Source organism: Ailuropoda melanoleuca, chromosome 6, assembly GCF_002007445.2.
Source record: "Ailuropoda melanoleuca isolate Jingjing chromosome 6, ASM200744v2, whole genome shotgun sequence".
In the NCBI taxonomy this organism is placed as follows: domain Eukaryota; kingdom Metazoa; phylum Chordata; class Mammalia; order Carnivora; family Ursidae; genus Ailuropoda; species Ailuropoda melanoleuca.
Genome location: NC_048223.1, coordinates 15,505,109 through 15,519,056, shown reverse-complemented (window position 1 = coordinate 15,519,056; position 13,948 = coordinate 15,505,109). Strand labels below are relative to the sequence as shown.

Below are 13,948 nucleotides of genomic sequence, written 5' to 3'. Positions count from 1 at the left end.
TATCTAATTGAGAAGTATCATTTGGGGTAATTTTTAAATTTGTTTCAATTTTTTATGTATTTATATATTAAAGTATTTATATAAATTATATATTAATCTGGTTTTGACTTTTAAAATATATGCCTTTCTAGGGAAATTAGACAAGTTATAAAATTGCAGAGAATGTAAGACATTGAGGAGTTAAACAATAATTAATAGTCTCCTCTCGTTCTTTTTTTTTTTTTTTTTTAAAGATTTTATTTATTTGACAGAGAGAGACAGCCAGTGAGAGAGGGAACAGAAGCAGGGGGAGTGGGAGAGGAAGAAGCAGGCTCATAGCAGAGGAGCCTGATGTGGGGCTCGATCCCAGAACGCCGGGATCACGCCCTGAGCCGAAGGCAGACGCTTAACCGCTGAGCCACCCAGGCGCCCCTCCTCTCATGTTCTTGATGTTTAAAAGATGACTTTATTTCTTACTGGTTGTTGCTGATTTTGTCCAGTGATGATAATGATTTGTGTTTCTGTTCACTTCTGACTAAATTCTCATGTATTTCAATAGTGCACAGATAAACTTGAACGAGATCGGTTGATCCTCTTCCTTAACAAGTTGATCCTTAATAAGGTAAAGTATTTTTGCTTAAGTATGCAGTTATTTGCAAATAAATCACATGACTATATAACAAAAAGATTATTACTGTTTGAGCTAATTATCCAGACATGATTCTTTTCTCTTCTTCTCATATTAGATCAGAAATCTCCATGTGCTATCAACTTCTGGAGTGAAAATTTTTATCAAATACTCTTTGTACATTCCTGTTGTTACAGATACTGAATAAATTAATGATAATAAAATTCTGAATGAACAATAATGAGGGATGAAATCAATAGCTGATTTTTCTTTAGGGACTCTTTAGATTTGGACTTGAAGTAAAATAAATGTCGACATGAAGTAGAAGGTTTCTAATTTATTCAGTGTACATTTTGATGATAAGTAATTTGAAGACAAACTGGAGAGTCAATTTAGCTCTTCATATTTTCTTTTTTAAGACATTTTAATAGGATCAGGGCTCTTGGGTGGCTCAGTCGGTTAAGTGTCTGACTCTTAGTTTCAGGTTAGGTTGTGGTCTCAAGGTGGTGAGATCGAGCCCTGCATTGGGATCGGCACTCAGTTCATGTGGTGGGGGGCAGTGCATAGAGAGAGGGGCAAGTGGCCTCCCTGCTGAGTACAGAGTGTGACATGGGGCTGAATCCCAGGACCTTGAGATTATGACCTGAGCTGAAGGCACTTAATTGAATGAGCCACCCAGGCACCCCTAAAGTAAATAAATCTTAAAAAAAAATTAAAAAAATTTTAATAGGTTCATACTGATGTCTTTTTTTTTTTTTTTTTAAAGATTTTATTTATTTATTTGACAGAGAGAGAGAGAACACGGGCAGGGGGAGTGGGAGAGGAAGAAGCAGGCTCCCAGCGGAGGAGCCTGATGTGGGGCTCGATTCCAGGACTCTGGGATCACGCCCTGAGCCGAAGGCAGACGCTTAACAAGTCAGCCACCCAGGCGCCCCCATACTGGTTTCTAACAAGAATTCGTAGTTGTAACTGTAGCATTAATTCACAATTATGTTGCAGTGAAATCTGAGCAGGTCTTTTATTTCTTAAATTTATGATATTCTAGCTTGCTTAGTTTTATTCTCACTTTAGAAAATAGTGCACATTTTAAAATGAAGTATAGTTAATCTTATAAAAATTTAAATTATAATCTCTTCCTAACTTTTAAGAAATTGCCAGTTTTTATCTTAAGTTTACAAGAACTGGAACATTAAAAGGTCTTTTAATATACCAGATTTTATTTCTGATTATAGAATAATCTGGTTATTAACAAAACCTGGGAAAATGCAGAATAATTTGAGAACCAGAGAATTTATCATGGGCATTACTTCCGCCAGGCTTTGTTTATTTTTGTTTTTTATTTTGCTCAGAATATATTTAAGTAAAAATTCTTTATGTGATCTCTTTGCTTTGCCCTTTTCACATTTATCTAAATTCATGTTGCTTGAACACAAAATCCTGAAAACACTAAGTAATATCAGTTGTATGTGAGTTTTTCCAAAGAGATTCTAAGTGTTTCCTTCTTTGAGAGTCTTTTAGGTAATCGTACCTATTGGAAAGAAAAAAATTTCGACTAGGTAAAAGTGTTTTTGCCTTCCAGAGAAATGTTAAGGATCTCATGGATTCAAATGGAATTAGAATCCTTGTGGACTTGCTTACCCTTGCACATCTCCATGTAAGCCGAGCTACAGTACCACTGCAGGTACGTATGCTTATCTACATTTCACGAGTTTAACAAACTTTGAGTACAATTTCGGATCAAAAGAATCATAAAAATTGACATGAAAACCTGTCAATATATGTGGCCCTGAGTATGGCTAATAAAAGTTAAAATAACCATAAGAACAATCTCAGATGGACAATGTTGATCCAGTTTTACTTCTCAAGTGTCTCTTTTGTCTTTTAAAGTAACTGTGTCTCTAATGTGGCTTATTTTGAGGCAATATGATCTTTAAGATTTAAAGCGAATTTGTCAGTTATGTAATTAGAACTTTTTATGATATCTGCCCCCTTAAATTTCTGCTTTGGAAAATAACTGCATCTTTCTAAACTCAGAGCAATGTAATCGAAGCTGCTCCAGATATGAAAAGAGAGAGTGAAAAGGAATGGTACTTTGGCAATGCAGACAAAGAAAGGAGTGGCCCATATGGATTTCATGAGGTTGGTGTCTTAGAGAAACTTTTTGTTGTGGTTTTTGTCCTTTTACCCACCTGTTTAGCACACACATAGAGAGATGTTGAGTACTTTTAAACTGTGTGTTGAAGTATTACCATCAGCTCCAAGGGCTGTGCCATTCAATTTCCACATGAAGGTTTAGATGTCTTGCAGTTAGAAAGAACCACAGACACACAGTCATGTCTTCAGACCTTGTTGTTTACAAGCTGTTGTTATACAGAGGTAGCACTTAGATTTTTAATGAATTTTTAAGTAATAATAGCAATTGTAAGGTATTATAATATTATAGATATTAAGGCTTTTCAAACTATAACACTTCTATATGGAATGAATAGGTAAATTTTAATATGCAGTCTGAAATTCATTGAAAATTGCCTGTGCAATCCAGGGGCAACTTCCATCTTAACATCTGCTGATACTTGATCTTGCTCTCTCAGGCTCAGTTGGAATTTAGCCAAAGATAGTTTTATAGAAGGCCAAGCCTTCTGCTTGCATATATCTTGTTCATTTTATACTCTGCCTACTGTTGTCATTCTCTCCAGTGTTCTTTATGCTCTGCAGGTTGGCCAACTAAATTGTTATTTTCTTATATTAGTAACCTATTTCAGGTTCTTGAAGACTTGTCAACAAAAGTTTGTTACTGTTTTTTTATAGTGAACTTGGATGTTGATTACCATAGTTCATGTATTACCACAAAATAGAAAACCTTACCAAACCTCATTTTGCTTCATTTGTGTTTGTAATGATGGTGCCTTCCATTGATTTAGATGCAAGAATTGTGGACCAAAGGAATGTTAAATGCAAAAACCAGATGCTGGGCTCAAGGCATGGATGGATGGCGACCACTTCAGGCAATACCTCAGCTTAAGTGGTGTCTGTTAGCCAGTGGACAGGCTGTACTAAATGAAACTGACCTTGCTACCCTTATATTGAACATGTTGATCACAATGTGTGGATATTTTCCAAGCAGGTAAAATGTAATTGAACATTTCCATGGTTAACAGGGACTCTAAAATATCTGTTCTCTCCATTTGTATGGGAGCTTCCTCAGTAACAACCTGGAATTACCCTGGTGATTTAGAGCAAAGATATTCCATTTGTGACCTTGAGGGAATGCTGCTTTGAGTTTTGGAGCTTTTGAAACATATAAAGAAATAATTTACAAAATATATTGAAAAAGTAGCTGAAAAGTGACTTTCTCTGGGAGACTTCAAACAATGTTACCAAATTGAGGCTTACTGGCTGCACTCTAGCAGCAGTGACAATTGTCACATTGCTGTGAATCAGGTATGAACATCTGAAATAAACATACTGCCATCTGTAGACAGTGGTGAGTGCCACCAGCCCCTCGTCTGTCAGGTTAGCTACTGTTGGTGTAGAACTTGAGTCTAAGCCAGTATCTTGCACCATATCTTGTCCCACTTGACAAGTGAAGGTGAGACTATGTTATACGGTGACAGTTAAAACTGTTGCATGGAACTTTGTGATCTTTATAAAATATTTGCATATGTATCATTTTGTTTGTTACTCTACTAGAAACATTTGGTGATGGAAGTTACTGAGAAACTGTCAGTTTTATAACACTTGAGGCTTTCATGGTTCCAATTCTCTTTAAAATTCAGATCAGACTTAAAAGCATACAGTTAGCATTTAGAAGGAATGTAGCCTTAAAATTAAAGCTATACATGGGAAATACTGAGAATAGTTAAGGTTTAAATTTATGTGACAAAGTTTGATATGCCCTTTGGGGGGAAATATCCTCTGACAGTGTGTTGGACAACACCAAGTTTAATCAATTAAATAATAAATAAGAGTCTTTGGCTCTTCTAGGGTACTGTTTTTCAAGGAAATCTTATGGAAGGAAATGAAGTCATATTAAGCAGCCAAGTAGATTTAAACCAAAATACCTAATCATGTTCCCAGCTGTATGAGAGCTTAGTCTTCATTAACAAAAAAGTAAGGTAACATGCTTCATGCCTAGTAGAATGTCATATCCTCTGCACATACAAATTTTAATAAATATATTAAATGTTGACCTTAGAAAATGTTTTCTAGGGATCAAGATAATGCCATCATTCGGCCTTTACCTAGAGTGAAAAGACTGCTGTCAGACAGCGCTTGCCTTCCCCATATTATTCAGGTGAGTTACCTTTATGTTATCAAATTAAGGGCAGTATTTTAAGAACCATTCTCCCTTATTCAATTTTGACATGAGCCCTAGTCTTTGTTTTATTGTAGTGTATTCCATTTCCAAAAAACCGAACCCCGATTTACATTTATTTCACTTATTCCTAATTGATTTGATATTCTGAATATACTATGGAAGATTGTATATCCAAGAACCTAAACATAGGAAGCCCTCAGACTCCAGAATTATTCTCAAAAGGTTTTATTTATTACACATTCTTCAAATCACACTGTTGAAGTTAGGATTCCTGGGAAGCCCAATGGTGACCGCAGAAGTAGACATGAGGTTGGCTATGTTCCAAGAAATAATCACAGCAGTCTTTATAGCTTGCCTCAAAGTTTGACTCTTTTCAGTTAATTGTTTTCATGGATAGCAGCTGATCCAATGCATTGAGTTGGAATTATGTAGAATATACTAAAGTATTTTTTCTTCTTTTTTCCCATCATTATTCTGCTCTTTTGGAATTAAACTATCTCCAGATTAGCATTAAATCCAAATAAGTCAGGTCCCAGAGATTTCAGGCCAGTGTTTCCCTCCTGTCTATTAAATATCCTGTTGTTAATTCTATTTATTTATTTTAAAATATTTTATTTATTTGAGAGAGCACAAGCAGGGGAAGAGGGAGAAGCAGACACCAGCTGAGTGGGGAGCCCAATGTGGGGCTCGATCCCAGGACTCCAAGATCATGACCTGAGCTGAAGACAGACCCTTAACTGATTGGGCCACTCAGGAGCCCCTAAATATTATTTTTTATATTAACCACACATGATGTAACTTTATATTATTTTATTTTTTTTTACATTTTATTTATCTATTTGATAAGAGTGAGCACAAGCGGGGGGACAGTAGAGAAAGAGGGAGAAGCAGATTCCCTGCTGGCAGGGAGCCTGATGTGGGGCTCGATGCGGGACTTGATCCCAGGACCCCGGGATCATGACCCGAGCTGAAGGTAGATGCTTAACCATCTGAGCCAGCCAGGTGCCCCCATGATGTGACTTTAAAGTGTATGGCAGCAATTTGTGTTATTTGTACACATTGGTTGTACATTGATGTGAAAAGGGAGAGGGGAGTTACTTAGTTTGTATATTTTTATATTCATAGGTATGCAAGTGCCTGTGTAAGTCACTGGTAATGAAAAAGTCTTCTGAAATATGACAGTGACAGTGCCCAACTCGCCCCCCTGCCAATTTCTGTTATTTAAACCTATCAGCATTTCAAAATGCTTTTCTGTTGTGGACCTTTCTGTTTCACTGCTTAAATGAAAGGCACTGCAATTATTGTTTCCTGTAACCCATCACCCACTCCAGCCTAGAGAACTGTGTGGCTGCATATGTGAGGTGGTACAAGGAGAGGGATTTGTTTTCTATTCTGGACATGTAGGTAAAGGCCTAGTAAATCTACCTCTCCCAAGTATTTTTCCAGGACTTAGGAAACTGGAAGGAAAGAGGTAAATGCAAACACTGTTGAATTTCAGGCCAGGAAAGAATGACTGAAAACCTCTTAAGACTTGTGATTGGCATAACATGAAGCTTTGGAGGGGAAGAGTCCATTTTAATTAAAATTTTTTTAGTATTATTGAACAATTAGAATGATTCAGGAGAAGAATTTCATTGAAAAGCCTAGCTGGTTTTTTTTTTTTTTTAAGATTTTATTTATTTATTTGAGAGAGAGAGCATTAGCCGGGGGGAAGGGCAGAGGGAGAAGCAGACTCCCCGCTGAGCAGTGAGCCTGATGCGGGACTCGATCCCAGGACCTGGGATCATGACCTGAGCTGAAGGCAGACGCTTAGCTGACTGAGCCACCCAGGCGCCCAGCCTGCCTGTTCTTTATAGTATATACTGCCTATATCTTTTTTTTTTTTTAAGATTTTATTTATTTATTTGACAGAGACAGCCAGCGAGAGAGAGAACACAAGCAGGGGGAGTGGGAGAGGAAGAAGCAGGCTCATAGCGGAGGAGCCTGATGTGGGGCTCGATCCCATAACGCCGGGATCACGCCCTGAGCCGAAGGCAGACGCTTAACCGCTGTGCCACCCAGGCGCCCCGCCTATATCTTTTATACTGAATTCAGAAAATATTTTTTAGAAGCTCTTTTTGCTTTTCCTTAATTTCCCATATTCTGAGAGATTATAATCTTGCTAAACACAGGCAGCTATAGTAGTTCAGGAACACACTATTTACATTGGTGAGTATAGATTTCTGTCCTTCATTTGACTTTAAGAGCAATCACTGGTTTGACCTTTTGATAACATCTTCAAAATTTTTAGAGTTTGTCTAAGATAGAGTGAGTGAATGCGAAGTTTTCTGGTATACTCTAATTTCAAATATTTGGAGTTTTTGCCTGCTAATTCCCATATTTTTGTTAAAGTGATAACAAATCTTGAACTACAACTGCTGTTAAACTAGGGAAAACCCTGTGTTACTGTATCTCAGTTTTTCCTTTATAAAATGACAGTACTAAACACTCAATCTAAATAACTCGTTGAACAGTTAAGACACCAAAACACAGAGAAATCCGTTATTTACTTAAAGACACATAGCAATTCAGTCTTGTAATTGATCCTACAACTTTGACCTCCTAATGTGAGCTAATATTTACTCGTTATTGCAGTTTTTTTACTGGTAGCATTTGACCCAACATTGGGGATTCTTGGGAAGTGTTTATAGAAAATTGAAATGCCACTTACATTAATTAAGATGAAACATATTAGGGGCGCCTGGGTGGCTCAGTTGGTTAAGCAGCTGCCTTTGGCTCGGGTCGTGATCCCAGGGTCCTGGGATTGAGCCCCATGTTGGGCTTTCTGCTCAGGGGGGAGTCTGCTTCTCCTTCTCCCTCTGCCTGCGGTTCTGCTTCTCCCTCTGCCTGTGGCTCTGCCCACATATGTTCTGTCAAATGAATAAATAAAATCTTAAAAAAAAAATAAAAGATAAAACGTATTAAATATCTTTATCAAGTGTTTATTTATAGCAACTCTGTATGATTTTTTGATAGCCTGGATTCATTATGGTGGTCCCAGGTACTCCCTTCAGTACTCTTAGCTCAAATTTCTAGAGACCTCCTCTCTTGGTACTTTCTGGCAATAGTAGATAGAAGTACTGCTGGTATTCGGTTACCCGTTTGCCCTCTGAACCTGCACTTGTAGATCTCTTTTTCAGTGCTGTTAGTGTGCACTGATAGTTCTCTGCTCTGCTCCTTGAGCTCTCAAGTAGTCTTCAGGGAATGCTTCATGTGCTGAAACTAACCCAAAGCATAGCTACTTTTCTTTTTTTATTTTGTCATTATCAAAGAAGTCCACTCAAGAAGATTCCTGCATAAGAAACAGTTTTATCTGTAATCATGACAACATAGCGTCAGGCGTCTTTGGGCCTTTTCTGAATAAGTTTTGACCAATTGTCAATGTTTTACCGTCTCTGCATTAAGTATTGTAAAATGAACTAATTTTCAAATCTGTTGAGTCTGGTAGACAAACAAGCTTACTAAATCCCACAGATTTTTATTTTGTAACTTATTGCATATAAGAAACTGTAACTTCAGCATAGCACATGAAAAACATAAACCTAAAGTAAATGGTGTTATTGCAAGTTTTTTTTATTATAACCCAGTAACAAAAACATTTTATTTTTTTAGCTACTGCTGACCTTTGACCCTATCCTTGTTGAGAAGGTTGCGATTTTGTTATACCATATCATGCAAGATAACCCACAGTTACCTCGTCTTTATCTTAGTGGAGTATTTTTCTTTATCATGATGTATACTGGTTCCAATGTGCTTCCTGTTGCTCGGTAAGAACTTTAATGGTAATCTTAAAGTTATTATTTGAAATGTATAGGGATAGGTTTTTTTTTTTTTTTTTTAAAGATTTTATTTATTTATTTGACAGAGATAGAGATAGCCAGCAAGAGGGAACACAAGCAGGGGGAGTGGGAAAGGAAGAAGCAGGCTCATAACGGAAGAGCCTGATGTGGGGCTCGATCCCATAACGCCGGGATCACGCCCTGAGTCGGAGGCAGACGCTTAACCGCTGTGCCACCCAGGCGCCCCGGGATAGGTTTTTTAATTGGTTATTTTTGTGAGTACATCATTGCTTTTGTTAAGTTTTTCATTACAAAAGCTGTTTAACTATATGTCTGAAAATTTGGAAATTAGAATGGGTGAAAAATAACTCAGAATTACATTACCACATCTAACCAAAGAATTTGTCACCATCTTATATTTTATAATACAATTCTGATATATGTATTTAATAGAAGTGTACTCACATTGCACATACAGTTTTACATTTTGTTTTTTCTTCAAATTGGGTAATTTTTCATGTTATATAATCTTAATATGACCATAATTTTAAAATCTTTCTAATTCATTTGATTTCTTGTCTTAATTAGAAATTAAGTTGGGAATATGTACAAGTGTCCTTTTGTGGCTTTTATTTATCTATAAAAAATCTGATCTTTAGAAAACTAAGATTACTAAATTTAAATTAGTTCCTATGTGTGACAAATCGTTTTTTCCCCTAGATTTTTGAAGTATACGCATACTAAACAGGCTTTCAAGTCAGAGGAGGTAAGCCAGATTAATCCTCTGAATATGTAACTTAACACTGGATAAGCTGACTTGGCACTTAAGTTCTCTGAGCTGTGTATGTTTACTAGATTGTAAGCACTTGAAGACAGGTACTGTTTTACTCATTTTTCACATTCCTTGTGGTACCTTGTACATAGAGTCTTAAGCTAATATTTTTTTAATGAAAATAAATGTTGCCTATTAGATTTAACGTTGAAATTTTAGATGTGAATTATAACTTGTTCCCTTTGTGTAAAATTTAGATTAATAATTTTCATAAATACTTGAGCGTATACCTGAATCTCATACAATCAGCTAAATTCAGTTAAGACGTCAACCTTCTTTTTGTTCAGATCACAAGGTGGCGGAAGTACCAAGTTTCTTCTTTGAAGCTACTTAATTTTTCAGTTGTTCTCAAGTGTCCTTCCATTTTACTGGGGAATAAAAATAGGAATCCAAAAAAGATAAGACTCATCCAGATAGCTTTGACAACCTGAAACCTTATACCTAACATTTTACAGAAGTATTTATTGTCAAAACATAACTGAAAGATGTTTCAAATTTTTTTTAGGGTTTTCATGGAGCATTGATTTTCAGATTTTACTGAGAACAGAAGAATAAACCAAAACCAGACCACTGTTGAGACTAATCAAGGAATGTTTATGCCATTTGACAATGGACACTAGACCAAACTGCGTGTTTTCTAGAGAAGCCAGTGAAGCTCTGGAAAATAATCTAATGATATTAAAGTGATTCCCATGGCAGTGTAATTTCCACAGTTTATACAGATAGAAAATGAGAATATAAAAAAAGTCTTAAATTACTTCTAATCACTGTAGTGTAGCATTAGGCATTCTTTAGCATTCTTTTTCCCCTTTCTTTCTGTGCAGTTATGCATATATAATCTTTTTTCAAATTTTTATAACATGAGAAATGATATATCATTTCACCTAACAATATTTTGAATAATTAGAGCAAAACTGTATTTGTAACAGAATTCTGCATGCAGGAATTACCAAATAATAGTATTCTAGGGAACAAAGCAAGCATTTCTTCATCCCAAAATTTAACAGATAGTGAATTTGTGACTTTTAGTAGCAAAAAGCCTGGAAGTATTCATCATCTTATTTGTCTTGGCACTAGGTGGTAAAACCATGTCGGGATTTTTTTCTTCTGTCTCTGTCAGATCCTAGAGAAATAAAACATTCTCATTTGCTTAGATGGAAAAAAAAAAGAAAGTATTTATAGTCCTTAGGATTTTATTTCTATCAGATAAAGAAATGACTTTTAAAATTTAGTATGTTAAAGTATGGTCATTGTCTTGATTGCATTTCGCCAGCCAGAGAATATGAAGTCCTTAAAATAGTTAATTATAATTACTTTGAGTAGATATTCTCCATCTAAATAGCCACACTTAATGAGGATAGGCTTTTTAAGATGTTGATTTTCTGGACTTAACTTGTTTTTGAAAACAGAAGCAGGTACAGGTGAAAATTGCAACCAATAATATAACAAGATAATTTATAGAAATCATCGCGGGAGCTCTCCTTGTGTTGTCCATTACTACTACACATGGTTCAAAGCCAGTTGTCCTAAGTAATATCGGCAGCACCTGACACCTGAGGAGCTTCAGATTGCCGAAGGCCCAGCGATGTTAATTCTATCTTGGGAGCTCATGCCAAAGCCACTTAATACCAGACATCTTCCACTTCACATTTTGCCATGTTTCCATCTAAATTTCCAGAGCACAAAAGCAATTTGTTCCAATTGTTTTCTTAAATGTTCTCTAATCCAATTCATTTATTAGAAAATTGAAACATAACTTTAGTGTTTCTATGTCTTGTTTTGTTTTAAAGACAAAAGGACAAGATATTTTTCAGAGAAGTATACTTGGGCACATCCTTCCAGAAGCAATGGTTTGTTACTTAGAAAATTATGAGCCTGAAAAGTTTTCCGAGATTTTTCTAGGAGAATTTGATACTCCAGAAGCAATCTGGAGCAGTGAAATGAGGTAAGTAGCCCATTGATTGTATTTTATACTCAGAATCTGTGCATCTTGCCATCTGGTTTGACTTCTGTTAAAAGAACTGCTTTCACTAGTTACATAATCTAAGCTATAGTAGTCATTGGTGCCAAATCAAGTGACGAGTTTGACAGGGCTATTAGCTTTATTCTGTTCGAACACGATTTGACAAAATTACTGTACCTTAATAGAGTTTTTATATAAGGGTAGAGTCTGTTAACCACTGGTGATTCTTTTTTTTTTTTTTTTTAATTTTTTTATTATATTATGTTAGTCACCATACAGTACATCCCCGGATTCCGATGTAAAGTTCGATGATTCATTAGTTGCGTATAACACCCAGTGTACCATGCAATATGTGCCCTCCTTACTACCCATCACCGGTCTATCCCAATCCCCCACCCCCCTCCCCTCTGAGGCCCTCAGTTTGTTTCTCATAGTCCATAGTCTCTCATGTTTCATTCCCCCTTCTGATTACCCCCCCTTTCTTTATCCCTTTCTTCCCCTACCGATCATCCTAGTTCTTATGTTCCATAGATGAGAGAAATCATATGATAATTGTCTTTCTCTGCTTGACTTATTTCACTTAGCCTTATCTCCTCCAGTGCCATCCATGTTGCAGCAAATATTGAGAATTCTTTCTGATAGCTGAGTAATATTCCATTGTATATATGGACCACAGCTTCTTAATCCAGTCATCTGTTGAAGGGCATCTCGGCTCCTTCCACGATTTAGCTATTGTGGACAATTGCAGCTATGAACATTGGGGTGCATATGGCCCTTCTCTTCACTACGTCTGTATCTTTGGGGTAAACACCCAGTAACCACTGGTGATTCTTAAATCAGTCTATAGAACTGGTAGAATTTTAGGCAGTATATATACAAGGAATATATAGAGATAAAATCAAGACATGCCCCCTTGGTATTTGGAAATAGAATTGTACTCCACTAATTAAAAACTATGCCCACGTAGAATGGATCACACCAGAGATACCCCAAATCATTTTAGAATGAGGCTCCCTAGTCAGCACATTTTGACCTTAATGTGGAAGTTAGCATTCCTAAAGAATGTCTTCTAAGAGGAAAAGCCTGTGAAAACAAGAAAAAGTAGAGGCACAGAACAGATGTCAGCATCCAGACAGGCTTTGGAAAAGAGCAGCTTCATAGATTGAATGTCAAGGCCACCACTTCTGTGGAGAACCCCTCAGTCCTCTTAGCTGGATGGTAATTGGTCTCCTGAGTCAGTTACTCACTCCCTTGGCTGACTTCACACTCACAGTGCCACTTGCTGGTTATCTTTTGGCTTGTTTGCTTAGGCTGACCCATAGACTTGGCATGTGCTAGCCACCAGCTTGAATGTATTCTGTATGACAGTCATGTTTTTCACTGGGAACAAATATATAGGAATATGAAAAGGCTTACAAGATAGTTTTTCTATCTAATATTTTTCTCCTGTGATTGGTTAATAAAAGTCCCTATTTAAAAGATATAGCTGTTTGTGTACTAATTAAATCAAGTTTTTGCTGAACTGAGGGCCAGACCCCAGATTGTTAACTAAAATAAATACCATGTAGTGGGTTTCTTTGGGATGGTAGGAAACTTAGTCCCCTGGTTATACCCTCATGCATTACATGAGGTACGCAGATGCCATACCACACCACTTGACCTTCTAGTGGCTGATTTTTGAAAGGACCGGTAATATCAGCCTTTCGTTCTATGGTTGTCTTTATAGATAAGTACTACAAATAAGTTTACATCCATTGAGGATTTTTACACAAGAACTTTAGAATGCCCTCAGTAACATATTTATAAACACTCAATTTTAGGCCAGTAATTGAATTACTGTAAAGAAGATCCATGTAATTATCTTGTGTGATTGCCTGTCTTAACTTTTTTTTTTTTTTAACTGAAATAATCCCTTCATAATGCTTGGAGATTTTTGTAATTGTAGGCGCCTCATGATAGAGAAGATTGCTGCCCATCTTGCTGATTTCACACCACGTCTTCAGAGTAACACAAGAGCACTTTATCAGTATTGTCCCATCCCGGTAATCAACTATCCACAACTAGAAAATGAACTATTTTGTAATATTTATTACCTCAAACAACTTTGTGATACAGTCCGGTTTCCTGATTGGCCCATTAAAGATCCAGTAAGTCGGTAGATTATTTTGTGCCTTCTCAAACTGTAAAAATAGCCTCTAATCAGTTCTGGATATTTCTTCCTCCTCTGATAAGGATAATAGCTTCCTTAAGTGTTCCCTCTTATTTAAGCAAGCACTATGTAACTCTAAGTGTAGTTTAATATATCTGGGTAAATCTTAAACTGAAAGATAGCTTTTTAAGGAAGTATTAAAAACTTCATCTTGATCTCTTTGACAAAATAAATAATATTTCATGTATATAAACAATTATA

At 36.4% G+C, this 13,948-nt stretch overlaps 1 protein-coding gene across 1 annotated transcript in view; it reads left to right on the top strand.

The window, feature by feature from the left end:
* The window catches only part of DNAJC13 (DnaJ heat shock protein family (Hsp40) member C13), a 116,637-nt gene that overhangs the window by 60,981 nt on the left and 41,708 nt on the right, over nt 1–13,948 (top strand). The window contains exons 23-31 of the mRNA XM_034661823.1: nt 539–601; nt 2,187–2,288; nt 2,642–2,746; nt 3,529–3,731; nt 4,817–4,901; nt 8,577–8,731; nt 9,464–9,509; nt 11,366–11,520; nt 13,484–13,685. Of these exons, the coding sequence (XP_034517714.1) occupies nt 539–601; nt 2,187–2,288; nt 2,642–2,746; nt 3,529–3,731; nt 4,817–4,901; nt 8,577–8,731; nt 9,464–9,509; nt 11,366–11,520; nt 13,484–13,685 (1,116 nt within the window). The remainder of the gene's footprint in view (nt 1–538; nt 602–2,186; nt 2,289–2,641; nt 2,747–3,528; nt 3,732–4,816; nt 4,902–8,576; nt 8,732–9,463; nt 9,510–11,365; nt 11,521–13,483; nt 13,686–13,948) is intronic.